Source organism: Sciurus carolinensis, chromosome 2 (assembly GCF_902686445.1).
Source record: "Sciurus carolinensis chromosome 2, mSciCar1.2, whole genome shotgun sequence".
In the NCBI taxonomy this organism is placed as follows: Eukaryota; Metazoa; Chordata; class Mammalia; order Rodentia; family Sciuridae; genus Sciurus; species Sciurus carolinensis.
The window spans coordinates 121,875,341-121,887,085 of NC_062214.1; the positions used below are offsets into that span (position 1 = coordinate 121,875,341).

At 35.1% G+C, this 11,745-nt stretch overlaps 1 protein-coding gene across 1 annotated transcript; it reads right to left on the bottom strand.

Annotated features, from left to right (window-relative positions):
- Window positions 1-4,558: 4,558 nt before the first annotated feature.
- Window positions 4,559-5,527, bottom strand: LOC124976474 (olfactory receptor 4K15-like). Its single transcript, XM_047539340.1, has one exon. It carries the CDS (start codon window positions 5,522-5,524, stop codon window positions 4,559-4,561), a length of 966 nt encoding a protein of 321 aa, XP_047395296.1. The 5' UTR covers window positions 5,525-5,527.
- Between the last annotated feature and the right edge of the window lie 6,218 nt (window positions 5,528-11,745).

The window sequence follows — 11,745 nt, forward strand, 5'->3', positions numbered from 1 at the left end:
GGCCTTTATTTGGGAACTTTAACATAGTCCAGGTTATCAGGAATGTAAACACAACATTTAACTCTTAATGTCATAGATATCCCCAAAAATATAGTTAAGCTACTTAAGTCATCTGATTGTGTAAAATATCCCTTTATTGGTATAACCTGTGTTTAGTAGAGAGCTCTATATTTCTGTTACTTAGGGCTAGGTAATCATACGAGCAAACATAGATTAAGTCTACCTGTGTAGCTTAGGAAGATCTGCAGGCCTTAAACTGACTAAAAACTTCTGACTCTGGCAGTTTCTCTTGATTGTTATCAGGCACATTTGCTGAAGAATCTTTCTTTTATTTGTAGCTTCCAGTCTTTATTCTAGTGGACTAACATAAGTGTACATCTTAAGTTACATTTAATTATTATTTCTCTTAAATGCCCAAGAATGGCTATATTTTGGTTTTACTGTTTTGCTGGGTGTCCAGGATCCTCTAGTCTCAACAATCTCCTTGATCAGGAGGTTGTGTGACCCAGAGTTGCAGCACTCCTTAGAGAAGTCCTCTTATTCCCTGGGTTCAGGCTGACTGAGGGCAAAAGATCCAAATACTGGCCTATCTTGCCTTCTGTATTTAATTCCAATCTCTAAGTTTGATCTTAATCATCCAGCAAGCCAGTTTTACCAGTCATAGAGTGAGAGTACTGGGCTTTAACTTTAATGTTCATAACTTTACAGTTATTTACCCTTTTATCTAACTGGAGTCTGTATTAGTTCTGGAAGTTACCACTATCTGTTTTATAGGTGATGGCTTATTATCATAAGTTACCTAGGTTGCGTGTTTTTGAAGCAGCTACTTTTGTAAAACATTAACAGGTAACAGTTTTACAAAATGAAATTAGCAAGAGTAAAAATATATTCTGCTTGTATAATAGCTATCTTGAATTTTGACTGAGAACCACATTATATTTCCTATTTGAGATCATAGTAATTTTACAACAAAAACCAATCTTTTGATTATAACTTTAAATAAGCTGAAGTCTGACTTATTTTGGAGTCACTCTAACATGTAGTAAGGTGAGAGGGAGAGCCTTATCTCAGGTAAGGCGTGACTCTTTATAGATCTTAAGTGTTCTAATTCTGATGTTGATCTTTGCTTCTTCCTTAAATATCATTAAGTAGTTTACATATACTGTTTCCTGAGTCTATACAAACTTTATAATTAACACAATTTAACATTGTATCTAAAACATGAATCAAAGAAAGGCTGAGAGAGCTTTTAACTTTCCTTTTGTGTGTCAAAGTGGCAAAATATTTTCATGTTTCACAAAATTAACCTTTAAACAAGTCAGGCTCTAATGTTTAGAAATACATTTACATTTGAAATTTTTTATCTCAGTGTAAAATATAACCAATTTTACATATACCCTATTGATAACAGGTCCTCTAGTAGAACACTAAATGATAGAAATTAATCCCCAATGAAATTTACTCTTTATAAGCTTAAAATTACCATTACAGACAAGTTTATCTGGAGAATAGCAGCTTGATAAATTTCCTGCTTTAAAACTTGTATACCTGAAAAATATGAACACATTTAATATACAACTAGAAACCATTTCACAATTACCTTGACACCTTTTTTTCTTACCAATTTTAGTTTTTAAAGAAAAATTTAGACTCTGTAACACAGTACAATACTTTAACAGTTGTTTAACCATAATTGTATACACCCCAATGTTTAAGACTAATTGTTCTAAAGAATAAAACTTAAGAGACACAAAGTTAAGAGTAAATTAGTGTTTCTAAGAAATCCTTGCCATTTTACCATGTCATTTTACCATATAGATTAAACTTTGGCTTATATTAGAACATTAGTATTTCACCTTAGGAAAAACCTTAAATAGCTTTAGCTGTTTTACATACATACAACCAACTTAGTTATACACAGACTTGTTGAAACTGGCCCTTTACTTACACACAGACTTTCTTACCCAGAAACATTTCCTTTTCCTTTTTATTAAATACATTTTAAACCCAGAACCTTTTATTTTGTCTTTTCTATCTGTTGACCCCTTTTTGTTCACATTCTGAAACAACTCTTATGAAATTTTTGAATTTAGATAAATCACTCTATTTTAATAAGATTAAATATTTTGTTGTTTATAGTACTCTTAATTGAAACACAGGTGAAACTTTTGGGACCCGACACAAAGCAAGTTTAAACCCTTTTTATTTACCAACCTATGAAAACACCAATAATGTTTAAGTATGATACCCCATGTAATTTAAGAAGTTAAAAGTACTTGATGTTATTTAACAATTAGCATTTTAACTTTGTAAATTAACCAGACGTCTCTACAAACACATTTGAGTAATCCCATACATGTTAACTCCAATTTATTTATTTTATAAAAACCAAGATATCAGACAAGTGTCCTGAACAGGATCCGTTGTCTCTTTCCTGCTGAAGAAAAGTCCTAGAAGCAATTGATATTAGACATTGTTTAACATTAACATTTCATTAGTTTGACCACCTGGAGACTTGTAAGTTATTTTTAAAGATATTTTACTTTTATTAGTTTACCCAATTTAAATTGAACCTTTTTAAATCACGTGAATAAAAGTATTTGGATCCATTTTTAAATTTTAATTTTAAGAGCGCTCAGTTTTGACAAAACATGACATTAGACAGCACGACATACAGATAACATAAAATCAAAGGCCTTGTAACTTTATAGGTAAATGTTCATTGCAATGAAACAGATGTTTAAAAACTTCAGTTGAATAAAAAATAGAACTGATCAAAAAGAAAAAAAAATCATTAACCTAGGTATGCAGGATCAAAATTATGAGCTCAAAAATACAGCATTAAAGAAAAACTAAACAAACAAAGAATCCTAGAAAATAAGTTAGTTAAGTTTAAAACGGACACCCTTTTTTTTTTTTTTTTCTTTTCTTTAGGTTACCCCTCCTCCTTCCCGCTGAGACTGCTGTAATTTATAATCCATTGTAGGCTTTGACAAGGCCAGGCAGGGGGGAGGGAGGATCACCCAGGACCTTTTAACCCTTTTTTTTACCTGGTTGAGAAATCAGATTAGGTTTGAATGCAGAAAATCATGAAACAATTATCTCCCAATACTTGTGGGGACTATGGCTACTATATTATGTTCCCACTCTTTCTGAAGTCTGAGAATATGATCGTTCCTCTTTAATTTTTTCTAAGATCTGACTTCCTTCTTCTAAAGGCCCCTTTAAATCCCTAAAAGGGTTTTTTGATTTACCTTGCTGTATCAAACAAGATTTAACAAGTGACCATATTGCCAGAGTTCCCATTGGCAAAGGCTCGCGTCTCTCCGCGTCACGCAAACCCTCTCCTAGCTGTTCCCACTGAGGAAGATTTAATAATCCCTCGTCTAAAAACCACGGAGAGACTTTCTCTACAGTATCTAGGAACTTGAAGGCCGTGTTTGCCTTCAATGGTGTTCCGTGATTTTTTAAAAGTTCTCTAAGAGGTCGCTGCATTCTAATCTTAGACAGATCCGTTCCCATGACTACGAGGTAGTTTACTAGTTTAAACACACAAACAAAAGACAGGCGCGCGCACGCACACACGCTCACTCACACACGCACACAGTTTGGTACCACTTGAATCGTCCCTCCCACGGGGAACCTTTTATGATGAATCGTCCCTCCTCTGGGGAACCTCTTATGATGAATTGTCCCTCCGCTGGGGAACCTCCTGTAATGAATTGTCCCTCTGCTGGGGAACCTCCTGTAATGAATTGTCCCTCTGCTGGGGAACCTCCTGTAATGAATTGTCCCTCTGCTGGGGAACCTCCTGTAATGAATTGTCGCTGCTCCGCGAACCTCGAGACGTCTCACCTTTTGAACTCTCAAACTAATTTTTCTTGATTTGAAAACTTATGTGAACTTACCCTTATATTTTTTCTCGTTCCCGGGTGTTTCGGCACCATCTATCGCGTCCCCTGCCCGCAGAGAAACACGAAACCGGATCAGGGCAAGTTCTTTATTTTCTGCAGTCTGCTTCTTCTGGCTGGCCAGCAGCCGCGGGCCGCTCTTGCAAGCGCCTTACATTACATACAACAACCAATCAGCTTATAGATCACGAGGGGAAAGCATGGACAGTAATGGAGCACAATAGTGTGGATATAGCAATCATGCAGTGTCCACGAGGACCCATGACCAATCACATTAACTTCCTCAAATAACGCCACTTGTTGGCAGAGAGTATTAGTCTGCTGGAGGTACCTGGTTTTGTTCTCAGCACTTCCTTGGCACCTTGCCAGGCGCCATCTTGGCCACGCCGAAGGGCTGGGGGTCTGCAGTACCCCGACAGTTTCTAACTTTAAGTGGCAAATATATTTTAAAACTAATGAAAATATAAGAAAAGTATCATGAGGGAATACATAATTATGTGCAGGCTGCTGTATATATGTTTAACAAAGAACATGCATTACACTTATCATTTTAAACAAAGTAATTATAAAAAACAATAGTGATCATAAGATGAAGGTAGTCTCTGTCTCCAATTTCTTCCTTTCTGCTTAGTGCAACCAATCCAGTCCTACAATAGTGGGTTCTGTGTGAAAGAGAGGCAAGGCAGCTTTGAATTTACATACTGGGTCTTCAGTTTATTCATTGCTGATTTCACCTCTTTGTTTCTCAATGTGTAGATGATGGGGTTCAATATAGGTGTGAAAACTGTAGAGAACACAGAAAAGACTTTATCCACTGGAAAGTTGCTGAAAGGCCAGACATAGATGAATATGCAGGGTCCAAAGAAGAGCGTCACCACCGTGATGTGTGCAGTCAAAGTGCTGCGGGCTTTGGCCATACCCACTGAGGAATGGCGGCTCACAGTAACCAGGATGACCGTGTAGGAGATCAGCAAGAGCAAGAAAGAAGTTACTCCCATAAGACCGCTGTCCAAAAGCATCAGCACTTCAGGGATGTATGTGTCTGTACAGGCAAGCTTGATAACCAAAGTAAGATCACAATAATAACTATCCACTATGTTTGGGCCACAGAAGGGCAAGTTGACAGTGAAAGCTAACTGACTCAAGGAGTGCATAACTCCGATGACCCAAGAGCCAACCACTAAGCCCGTGCACTTGCACAAGTTCATGATGGCTGTGTAATGCAGAGGTTTACATATGGCTACATATCTATCATATGCCATGGCTACAAGGAGGACCATTTCACCACCAGCAAAGACATGGAGCAAGAATATCTGGGCCATGCAACCCTCAAAGGAGATGGTCTTGGGTTCATGAAGGAAATCATGGATCATCTTTGGGGTTGCATATGTGGCCAGAAGAACATCAAGAACAGAGAGATTACTAAGCATAATATACATAGGTGTATGCAAGGCAGGTTCAGAAATCACTGTGAAGACAATAAGAAAGTTTCCCAGGACAATGATGATGTATAAGAAGTTAAAAAACACAAAGAAGAAACACTGGAGCTTCCAGGAACTGGAGAGTCCCAGCAATACAAACTCAGTGACCCTAGAATAATTTTGCTGATCCATGGTCTCAGGATATAAGAGAAATCCCTACAAAGAGAAACATTAATAGGTTATTATGAAGAATAAGAAGAGCAGACAACAACCCCAAAGAGTTCATCTCAATATTAATTTTAAATGTTCCATAATTATCCTATTAGGAAGTACCTTCTCTGTAATGTTTATAATATGTTCTCCCCTCAGTTATTCTCATGAAAAAAATGTAACTTTGAAGTAAAACATAGTAAGCCAACAGCTCCATTGCATAAATTTGTGGGTTAGGTCTGAGGATAAACACATAGCATGCGGACACCACAAAGAACTTAACCAAGAGGGAATGCTAAGGGATCCAGATCCTTGCACTGCCTTCCTCACCCTGAGGTTCATCTACTCCAGAGTTATTTACAAGCAGTTTCAATTCTTAGAATTCTCAGGAGGCCATGTTTACATATCTTTTCTTTTTCCCCATTCCCCCACCCCATGTTTCTCTCTCCTCTTGTCTCTGTCTGCTAATTAACCCCTGCAACCATACCATTAAGACCTTTTAATCCATATTGTCTCTGAAGTTGTGACACCTGCTTTGGTTTCAAGTAAAGTCCCTTGCAACTAACATTGTAATATGTGAAATTAAGTATACTGAGATGGTCAATATGTGGGTATAGAATATCAATAGGTGAGGTAAATGCAAAGATCTGATTTAATTTAATAGTTGAAAAGTAGATCATTTGAAGGTTGATAGTAACATTTCACTCATCAGTACAGAAACCTTCCAAAATAAGTAGTTATATTCAGTAGTTATTATATCTACAGGCTTTGACTAGAATTTCTCTGATGCAATAAAATGAGTTACATTCTTTGAAAAATACTCAGCAGCACAATGCTTTCCTATTAGACAAAAATTAAGATAATAAATAGCAATTATAATAATAAACAATTATGATAATAAACTTGCAGACAGATTATAAAGTAATCCATTTCTGCCTGTGTTTTCTGTTTGGCTTTTTTAAGGTAATACAGAAAAAGACTTCCAAGGAAATAGAAAGTGATTTGATGATTCATTGAAGTGTGAGAATCTTTTAGTTTGTATACAGAATTTTGTTTTGTTTTGTCTTTCTTTTTGTTTTTTAAGGAAGGAGGCTCCCGTATAACATTTCATTTTCTATGTTATAATTAGAAGGTATAAGTATCAGACTCTGTAAAAGATTATGAAAAATAAGTATGTCAATTTGCAAAACTATTAAGTGTGAAAATGTTTTTAAATGCATGCATATGTGAACACAAATGTTGTTCCATTTTCATATAGGAAACTTTAAGCTCAAAATGTTAATTAATATGTTCAGTATGATATAGAAAGCAAATTAAGCATCCAGAACTTCATTCCAGATCTTCAGAGCTCTTTCCATCACACTCAATAGTACAGCCTCCAATGTAATTTAAAATGTGTGGTTTAAGAATATGCATCAAATAGAATCATCTAGACTAGAAAATGAGAGGATCGATTTAGGAAGTTGATTTAAAACCCGTTAAATATTACCAAATGTTCTATAAATGAACTTCATAATAGTAGCTCTTTCTACTTAAAAAAATCTAAAATTTGTTTTCCAAAATGACTGATGCATTTTACTTAAAGGGATAAATACTTTGTAATTCATTAGTTTGGAAAATTTTATCATCTGGTAATATTTGCTAAATGAACTATTGCTGAAATTCCCCTTACAAAGTTTTTTTTCCAAAATTTTCAACATAAATGATCAAGTGAGTCAACAATGCTTGACAAAATAACTAAAATGAAAAGTGTTATAAAGAATATTTAGATAAATAATTATCACGTGGGAGAAGAAATTTTCATCCAAAAGAAGCACTTATGAATGTAAAGAAAAAAAGCATTGAAAATAAACTGTTCTTGATCATATCATTTAATCCAATCATTTAATAAATGACCAAATTCAATGACAATAGTTTTTAGTGGAAATGAGTGAGAAATGAATATGGCGTGAATGAGGGAGGAAGGAAAATCCCAGGAATCCTGAGAGAAAGTAACACTATGTCCATGCACTGAATGTCATTTTTGTCCAGGATGCTGGACTAAGTTGGAATGGACCAAGAGAAATACAATTCATGTGCTTTTGTAGAGTGGCCTTTTTTCAGCATAGCAGAAGAAAAACCTTAAAACAATGAACATAAAAAATCACACAGCTCAAACATGGCAGGAGTTGATCCAGTCTTTGTGCTACTTTCTATCACATCCAAAGGCAAATCTTAAGTTCCAGACTAACGTGGATGTAAACATTTTGTGAGTGAGCCAAATGAATTTGAACTAAACTTAAAGTCCAAATATCACAAGCCATTTCTCCAAGTTTTTATTCTTGAATTAAAGGTCTTACCATCATCTTTCAAAAAGATAATTTCAAGCAAATGGATTGTCGAGCAAATGGTTGACATAAAATAAACATATCAGTGCAATTATCTACAGATTTTGAGAACGTTGAAACAGGTTTGGCTTCTTTCGGGTCGTGTCCCTGTAGAAGAGTGGCATCAAATGTACACATGCCTCTGAGCTACGATGTAACTACAATAAATGCTAACTTAGACAACCTTCCTTTTCTTCTCAGCCTTCTATTTCACCCTTTTCCCATTTTATCGTTTCTATATCTAATATGGGACTGGAATTAGAATAGGGACCCTGGGAGGATAGAAGTGTCCCATGGTGATTCTTTTGTCATTAGATGTTTACTGGCTTGTTGGATAAGGAAAATGGCATAAGTCCAGAAAACCAAACCATTTTCACTTTTTCTCAACTCCCATGTCTTACCCACTACCAGCTATATGCACTATGTTTCCAATAAATTTAGGAAACTTTTACATGTAGAAGTTTCTGAATGACTTCAAAAAGAATTGAACCATTTTGTAATATTTTTCAGCTAGGTAAATGGAAAAACTCAGCAAAGCAAATCTAATTCCCAGAAATGGCAATGTATAATGAATTATTCTTTTAATCTTAATTTTAAATATCATTGATAGAACATCCAATGCAATCAGTATAAACTCTACTTAATTTTTGTTCAGACATATGAGAATATCATAACTTTAGTTTAATATCTAGTTTTTATTTAGAATTTTTGCATATAAGTTAAGAGGTGAAATTGACCTGTGGCATGCTTCAGTTACCATACTATGCACTTCTAATTTAGTTGGTAAGACAACGATAGACTTATAAATTTAGTGGAATGCTCAAAAATGCATTTCTACATCCTATAATTTCACATTTTTTGATATCTGGAAGAAGTTGTAAATAAACTTGAATGTATCTTGTGAGTTTTATAGGGTTAAATCTTTTTTAAATATATTCAATAGTTATTGGCAACTGCATTTTCTCCTCCTTAAGCAAATCTGTCAATGTATTTTCTTTAAGAAATTTTAAAAATCATGTAGATGAATCTGTAGACTTCTGCTTTTACATAACCTTAATTATTTAATCTCTTCAATTAATGAATTTATTACAATCTTTCTAATCTCTAATGGTTAATTGTATAATCTCATTTTTATTTTGATCAATTCCCTCTCTCCTTCTCTCTGTCTGTCTCTCTCCCTCTGTTTCTTCATTTGCCAATAGTCATACTTTGATTTCACTAGTAATCATAAATGTTTATTTGTTTATTCATCTGAAGAACTCCTACTTTTGCTTTAAGTATATATTGTATATATTTATGGTATATATTTCAATCAGTTTTTTTATTGATGCAACCAAAATACCTGACAAGAGCATTAGAGGATAAAACATTTACTGGGAGCTCATGGTTTCAGAGGTCACAATCCATAGAAGGCTTTTCTCCATTTCTTGGGGCTGGAGGTGAGTCAGAACATCACGGTGGAAGAGTGTGGTAGAGGAAATTGCCTCAGGATACTACTCCTCTCTTCAAGGACAAAATATATACCCAAGGCATGCCCCAAGAAACCCACCTCCTCTAGTCACACCCTCCCATCCTTTAGATACCACTCAGTTAATCCCATTAGGGAATTAATGCACTGCTTGGGTTAAGGCTTTCATAACCCAATCATTTCACCTTTAAACCTTCTTGCATTATCTCACACATGAACTTTGGGGGATAACTGCTATGCAAACCATAACAGTGTACAATATGATGTTTCGATATGTGTACACACTGTAGAATGGCAAAATCAAGCTATTTATCATATGTATCACAGCATGCACTTGCCAATTGTATTGTGGTGCGAATATTTAAAGCCTAGTCTCCTAGAAAATTTCAATATACAATATATTGTCATTACCTGTAGTTACCATGATATCCAATAGATCTCTTGAAATTATTCTTCCTAAATGAAATTTTGTGTCCTTTGATAATTTCCTCAATCCCCTCAAACCATCCTCTGTGAATTTGAATTTTACAGTCCACATAAGTGTCTATCTTACCCAGAATCCTACTGGGTCTATCTTTTTGTGCATAGTTTATTTCACTTAACATGTTATCTTCCAGGTTCATCCATGTCATTGCAAATGACCAGATTCCCTTCTTTTTCAAAACTGTATAGTATTCCATTGCATGTATGTAACAGATTTTCTTTATCAATTCTTATCCATGAAAACTCAGGTTGACCTACCTCTTGACTATTGCCAACAAAGATGCAATGACACAGGAATACAGATATCTCATCAGTATTCAGATCCCTTTGAATAGTTATTCAGTAGTTGGATACCTATATCATAAGGTAGTTCTACTTTCACTTTTTTTGGGAACTTCTATATTGTTTTCCATAAAGGATATATTAACATATATTCCCACCCAAAGAATGCAAGAGCTCCCATTTCTTCATGTCCTCACCAATACTTGTTTATTTTTTCTTTTTTGATCATAGTCATTCTAAAAATAATAGATATATATGGCATATCATTGTGATTTTTGTATATCCCTGATAATTAGTGATGTTGAACATTTATTTTTCATGTACTGGTTGACCATTTGGATGTCTTCTTTGAGACATGTTTGTTCAGGATCTTTCCCATATTTTAGCTGGTTATTTGTTTTTTTGCTGTTGAGTTGCTGACTTCCTATATACATACAAAGCCACTCAGGTAAAAAGCATTGCTTTATTAATGGTAATAGTATTTTAAGATTTGCATTTTAGAAGCTTATCTGTGTGTAGAGTGTGCATAACTGATTATAGAAAGGCAAAACTTAACTTCTGAAATGTAATAGTGATGAGATCGACCAAGTCTTTCTCCAAAATGAAATAATAGAAATTGAATGGAAATTGTCAGGAACAATTACTTCAAAATCATGGATATTGACTGAGTGCTTACACCATCCCACAATTCTTACGTTGAATTATTAACCTCCAGTGAGATAATATGAAAATTTGGGGTCTTTGGGAAGTAGATGAATGAGATTAGGGCCTTTGTAGAAGAGACTCCACCCTCTTTATAAAAGAGTCTCTTTATAGAAAAGACTCCTAAAATGTATGAGAGTTCTACAAGAATAGGGCAAATGGAAACCAGCTCCCTTGCTGCAAGAGATGGCTGGCTTAATTTGGAGCTGAAAATGAAAAATTCCATGCCTGGGCACATGACAGGGTATCTAAAATGATGATGATCTTAGTGGCAAAAAGAAAAATAAATCCAACAGTGCACTAAGTCTAGTGTTGAGATGTTAGATGGCACAAACAAGCAACTGGCAGACTTAACAAAAATTTAATAGGATAGTTAGAGAGATGAAATCATGATACTGGGTCTTGATGAGCTCCCACATCATGTCCCTGGAGGTTGGGGCAGCTGTGCACATGCAGGAACCCGCTTGTGGGCTCAGGAGCATCAGAGAATATCTACATGGCACGGGAAGAACATAGACTTGAACACAGGCAGAGCAGACAGGAGGAGGCCTGGAAGAAAGTAAAAGCCAGTAAAACTTGTAAACCACCTGCAATTGACCAAAAGTGTCAAGATAATGAAATACATCTAACCAATTATCAGGCGACCATTAACCTATGCTCACCCAGCTATCTAGCACATCAGGATTAAAAATTAAAAGAAAAATAGCAACAACAAACCTAAACAAAAACATTAGTTGCCATATATTTCAGGAAAAACAGATTCCAGGTGTCACTAAGCAAAAATAACACAACCAACAATAACAGCAAGAATAACGACTCTCTGGAGGGAAATGAATAAAAATCAAAAGTTGCTACAATATATTATCTTAAAAGTACAATTTTTAAAAAAATGCCATCTAAAA